Here is a 6143-nt window from a genome sequence, read left to right on the forward strand (position 1 = left end):
CAGGAATCAAAGGCCCTGAGGTTCCTGAAATCCACACCAAGCAGGGCACCTACAGGTGTCAAATAGCTTCTCGGGTTCTCTACACGGGTAGCTGAACTGCTAAGCCGTTCACTTCATCCACTCTCTCATACCGGGCCAAGGAACCCTGCTTTCTTTTCCAGATGCCAAGTTTTGCATCTGCTGTGCTTGTGATACTTTTCCTAATTCCAACTCCAGCACATTGCCCTATTATTGCAGCAAACTCCTTGGAGGTTTTTTTTAAATTTTTTTTTTTTTGATGCAGTGTTCCCTGATTCATTGTTTGCGTATAACACCCAGTGCTCCGTGCAGTACGTGCCCTCCTTAATACCCATCACCGGGCTAACCCATCCTCCCACTCCCTCCCCTCTGGAACCCTCAGTTTGTTTCTCGGAGTCCATAGTCTCTCATGGTTTGGTTTTTAATCCAGTAGAGAGTTCTCGAACCTAGGCCATTCACGGTATGCGTCTCAGTCTCCGAGAGGACAGACCTTGTCTGACCCAGCATTTCAAAGCTCTTTCCATGGGGCCAGTTCTGGATCCACAGAAGCCAGCAAAACCTGCCCAGTGGTGTGAGACCTGGGGCCTGCCGACGGCAATTACTCGTGTTTTGATCTTTGCTAAAGACTTTTGCTTCATTTGCTGGTACACTGCCTCTCTGATTGCATTACAGGTCTGCACCCGAGTGTGTGTGCGTGCGTGTGTGTGCATCCTTTATAAATAGCAGCCTGTGCTCTTCTTTCTTTCTTTTTTTTTTTTTAAGATTTTATTTATTTATTCATGAGAGACAGAGAGAGAGAGGCAGAGGGAGAAGCAGGCTCCCAAGGAGCAGAGAGCCCGATGTGGGACTCGATCCCAGGACCCTGGGATCATGACCTGAGCTGAAGGCAGTCGCTTAACCAACTGAGCCACCCAGGCGCCCTGTGCTCTTCTTTCTGCCAGTCCCTACCTACTCCCCCATCCTGCCCTTCTCATTTAAAAAGAAAAACAAAAAACTGGTTTCATTCTTTTAAATTAGAATGCGAGTAAATAATTCAGTAACCCGAGCCTGATCTTCCTGCTTCCTGGAGGTGGGAGCACGTGCATGATATTTACTGGCGATTTCCACAGAAGGGTATGGAGCAATTTGCAACAAGATTTGTTTTTCCTTCGTAACAACCTACCACAACTTCTGAGAAGTCTCTGATATCCTTTGCACATTCCAGCCTGCGTGCGCTCTACTGACAAGGATTTGATGTGAACACCATTTTTTTTTTCCACTTTGGTGCTTGTATCTGCAGAAGAGTCTGTGTTCTTGTCAGTTCAGAGGGCCTACTTAGAGAAGTTGGTTTCTGTTATAGACCTTCTCAAACAACAGCCTGAACAGTGCGTGTGGGTGTGGGTGTGAGAGAGAGAGACAGACGGACAGAGACAGAGATACAGAGAGAACACGAAACAGTGTCCCATGATTTCATTTGTTCATTCTCCCTAAATTTCTAGGTCTTTCTGTCTTTCCCCCTGCCTCCCCTACATGATGCTCTCTCTCTTTCTCCCTCCCGCTTCTTTTCATTTCTAACCACCACATCCAGTCCCACCCACCTTAACTGACCTTAATGCAGAACATTACATATAATTCCAAATTAATTGAACTTAATAAGTTTTAGTGTCCTGTTATTAAATGGCAGGAAAATAGAATAATTTCTTCTTTTCCATTAAAGAAGGGGAAGGGGTGGTAACTAAAATGTTTTCTTTTTTTCCTCAAAATTTTTAATGCCATATATATGGTTTTATTATCAAAATTTCCATCGCCCTATATGATCCCACTTTTCTCATTTTACATTAAATCAAGAACATTTTCCCAGGCCATTAAGTATTCTTAGAAAATGTGTTTAACTATTTGTAAGTTGATGGCATTTTAGTGTTTTTTTTTTTTTAATTTTAGGGTATACAACTTAATTATATCCATTGGTTGAATTGCTAGTACTAGAATTACAGGGTTTCAAGGGTATATTTTAAAAGCTCTCAATAAATATATTTGTCATGCAGTCCTGCAGGTGGGCCCATCTAGCTGGCATTCAGCAATATCTTGAAAAAAGACAATTTTGTCCATTTAATAAGTGAGAACAGTATCTTGATATTTTAATTTGCATTTCATTGATTACCAGTGAAGTCAAGACTCAGAGATAATGGCATTTAGAAAAGGAAGGAAGTTTACTTGCAAAAATGTGAGACACTCAGAAGGACTTGCTCATCAAATAAAAAACACAACGGGTCATTAAAGCCAAACACCACAAAATTACCAATGGGATTGAATTTACAGTTGGTATGTTCATGACCAAAAACCAGCAATTTTCTTACAGGGCTATCATTTCTGCAAAAATTGTGGCCAGTCTTCAGACAGCAGCATTGCAAAAGTCAGGGATAAAGTTGTTTGCATTAAGCAGTCAGTAACTTACAGGAAATGCTCAGGCGTGTTCATTTATTTGTGGGCAGGTTGAAATTAGACAGGGTCGAAAGTATTTATTGTCCCTTAACCATAGGACTTAATGGAGGCAACAAGTGTATAAAGGATGTGCAGAAAAAATCATGTGTTCTTTCGTAACTCCATATTTCTGTCTCTTGCCCTATTTAACTTTATTGAAGTTCATTTCTTGCTGATTGGATTTTACTTGCAGTATATTAAAAATCCATTGCTGGATATTGCCAAAAAAATTTCCTGTGTCATTTGACTTTTGATTTGGTTTATGGTATTTTTATCATAGCCAACACATGTTTTTGTGTAGTCAAATCCATCAATTACTTCCTTTATAACTTCTGTTTTGGTATCATGCTTAGGAAGTCTTCCCCAACTCTTTATTTATTTATTTATTTATTTATTTATTTATTTATATTTTTTTTCCCCAACTCTTTTAATATTGCTCATAGACAACCCACAGAATGGGAGAAAATATTTACAAACCATGTATCTGATAAGGGCTAATATTCAGAATTTATAAAGACCACCTACAACTCAATAACAAAAAAACCAAACAACCCGATCAAAAAGTGGCCAAAGGACTTAATAGACATTTCTCCAAAGAAAATATACAAATGGTCAATACGCCCATGAAAAGATGCTCAACATCACTGATCATTAGGGAAATGCAATCAAAACCATAATACCACTTTCTATCCATTAGGATGGCTAGAAAGAAAGAAAGTAAGGAAGAAAGAAAGAAAAAGAAAGAAGAAAAGAAGAAAAGAAAAGAAAGGAAGGAAGCAAGATAGGAAGAAAGAAAAGAAGAAAGGAAGAAAGAGGAAAGAAAGGAAGAAAGAAACGACAACCCATGTTCGTGATGATATGCAGAAATTGGAGGGTTTGTGCATGGCTACTGAGAATGTAAAATGGTGCAACTGCTTTTGAAAACAATACAGTGATTCCTTGGTAAAAACAGAATTACCACAGGATCCAACAATTCCACTTCCTAAACAACTGAAAGCAGGGGATGCCTGGGTGGCTCAGTCGGTTAAGCGTCGAATTCTTGGTTTCAGCTCAGGTCATGATCTCAGGGTCGTGAGATCAAGCCCCATATGGAATTCTGCACTCAGTGTGGAGTCTGCTTGGGATTCTCTCTCCCTCTTCCTCTTCCTCTCCTCTCTCTTTCTCTCTCTCAGATAAAGTGAAAGCAGGAACTCAAACATATTTGCACGGCCATGTTCATAGCAGCATGATTCACAACAGCCAAAAGATGGAAGCAACCCACGTGTCCATCAATGGATGAATGGATAAACAAAAAGTGCTATATACATGCAACGGAATATAATTCAGCCTTAAAAAGTAAGGAAATTATGACACATTCATAACATGGATGAACCTTGAAGACATTGTGCTGTGTGAAATAAGCCACACATAAAAGGGCAAATGCTGTATGTTTTCACTTACATGAGGTACCTAGAGTAGTCAAAGTCAGAGACAAAAAGGAGAATGGTGGTTGCCAGGGGCTGAGGGGGAAAAATGGAGAGTTGTTTAATGGATGTGGGGTTTCAGGGTTATAGGATGAAAAAGTTCTGGAGATGGATGATGGTGGTGATTGTACAACAACAGGAAAGCACATAATAGCACTGAAATGTACACTTAAAAATGGTTAAATTGGTAGGTTTCGTGTTATGTATATTTTACCACAATTTAAAGAATACATTGCAGGGTGCCTGGGTGACTCAGTTGGTCTGACTCAGTTTCGGCTCAGGTCATGATCTCAGGGTTGTGAGATTGAGCCCTGTGTCCGGCTCTGTGCTTGGGATTCTCTCTCTCCCTCTCCCTTTGCCAACCCCCTTGCATGTGCTTTCTCTGTCTTATAAAAAAAAACCACATTGCTTATATTTTCTCATATTACTTTTAATAGTGCTGTGGGTTTATAATCGTGCTGTGGGTTTTTAGGAATGATTCTGACTGAAAATCATCAGCAATTCCTATCCACAATTCAAGTTCACCTGTTGGTAGTGGGAGGTTGGTGGCTGGGGGCTTGGGGCCTGATGAAAATTAAATTAAGGTGAGTTAGGAATGGGGACAGACCCTGAGAGATAGAGAGCGGTGGGTTTGTCACGCTCTTTTGATAACAAGGAATACAGATTTTCTTAGGGTACCTGTTCCAAGTACTGGTGCCGTGTGACAAAGTACACCAAACTTTGTTGATTAAGCAACAACCATTTTATTATCTCATGGATTCTGTGAGTCAGCAATGGGGGCAGGTCTCAGGCCAAGCAGTTCTCGTGGTGTTGACTAAGGTCACTCAGTGGTACTCAGCCAGTGGATGGCTTTGTCTGGGTCCAATATTGTGCCTTGGTGGGGGATGACTGGATGGCTAGTTTCAGCTGGGACTGTCGACTGGACAGCCCACACGTGCCCTACTCACATTGGGTCTCAGGGTTGTCAGATTTCTTACATGGCGGCTCAGACCTCCCTGAGTCAAGATCCCAAGAGAACAGGTTGGAAGCTGTATGGCTTTTCTGACCTAGCCCTGAAAGTCACATAGTGTTACTTGCACTGAATTCTTTTATTAATTTTTTAAGATTTATTTATTTATTTTGGGCAGGGCAGCGGGCAAGGGAGAGAGAGAATCCTCAGGCAGACTCCCCACTGAGCCCGGAAACCAACATGGGGCTCCATCCCAGGACCCGGAGATCATACCTGAGTTGCAATGAAGAGTCAGCTGCTTAACCGACTGAGTCACCCAGGGGGCCCAGCTGTGCTGCATTCGTTGGCTCCAGCATAAGGTCAAGGAGAGAGGAGTTACAAGCCATCTCCCAGTGGGGGGAGTGGTGAGGTCACACTGAGGAGAAACTGCGGGATGGAGATATTGTTGTAGCTGTCTACAGACAATACAATATAGCATTGCAATGGACTAGAATTAGGAAAACCCTGGGATGGAAGCAGGGCAGGACTAGCACAGCTGGTCCGCAAACCTTCTGCGTATCTGGCTGGGTCCCTGTCTGGCTCACTGTCTTTTCCTTGGTCTTCCTCAATTTCCTTTGGCCCCTGCTCTTCCCTCAACCTTCCCCAATCCTCCACCTGTGACCTACCATGGCCTCTCCAGCCTTTCTCAAGCTTCCCCCAAAATGTCTTCATTCAAATTCCTGAGAGTGACTCTGGCTCAGCTCATATTCCTCGGCAGCTGGTGATCCAATCATGGGAGAGGCTGGTGCCAGTTGGAAGTAAAGGGAAAGGGGGCTGGGCAGCTGTCAGATCACATTGCCATTGGTTCTCACACGGAGCTGCACACTTGAATCACCTGGGCAGCTTTCAAAAAAAAAAAAAAAATACTCATGGGGGAGCCTGGGTCCTGGGATCGAGCCCCACATCAGGCTCTCGCTCAGTGGGGAGTCTGCTTCTCCCTCTTCCTCTCCCTCTGTGATCTCTCTCACTCTCACTCTCTCTGAAATAAATAAATAAATAAAGTCTTTAAAAAAATACTCATGGCTTGCGTCCCATCCCTAGATGTTCTGATTTAATTATTTGGGGTCAGGGACTGAGTTTAGATACATGGTACCCATGCCTTCTCCCACAACCAGGGGACGCTGCTGCTGGCTGTTACTCTGGGAATGACTAAGGTATGACCGCAGCTTGCCCAGGGAGTATCGTCTACCATACAGGGAAAGAAAAACAGGCTT

General features: G+C 42.7%; 1 protein-coding gene across 1 annotated transcript in view; it reads left to right on the forward strand.

Annotated features, from left to right (window-relative positions):
* The window catches only part of GPD1L (glycerol-3-phosphate dehydrogenase 1 like), an 80709-nt gene extending 74804 nt beyond the window's left edge, over window positions 1-5905 (forward strand). Inside the window, exon 8 of the mRNA XM_054504479.2 lies at window positions 5069-5905. Within this exon, the coding sequence (XP_054360454.1) occupies window positions 5069-5177 (109 nt within the window). The 3' untranslated portion in view covers window positions 5178-5905. The remainder of the gene's footprint in view (window positions 1-5068) is intronic.
* The last annotated feature ends 238 nt before the right edge of the window (window positions 5906-6143 follow it).

Source organism: Mirounga angustirostris, unplaced genomic scaffold, assembly GCF_029215605.1.
Source record: "Mirounga angustirostris isolate CCGP_5_RB_7025 unplaced genomic scaffold, mMirAng1.0.hap1 SCAF_1, whole genome shotgun sequence".
NCBI classification, from domain to species: domain Eukaryota; kingdom Metazoa; phylum Chordata; class Mammalia; order Carnivora; family Phocidae; genus Mirounga; species Mirounga angustirostris.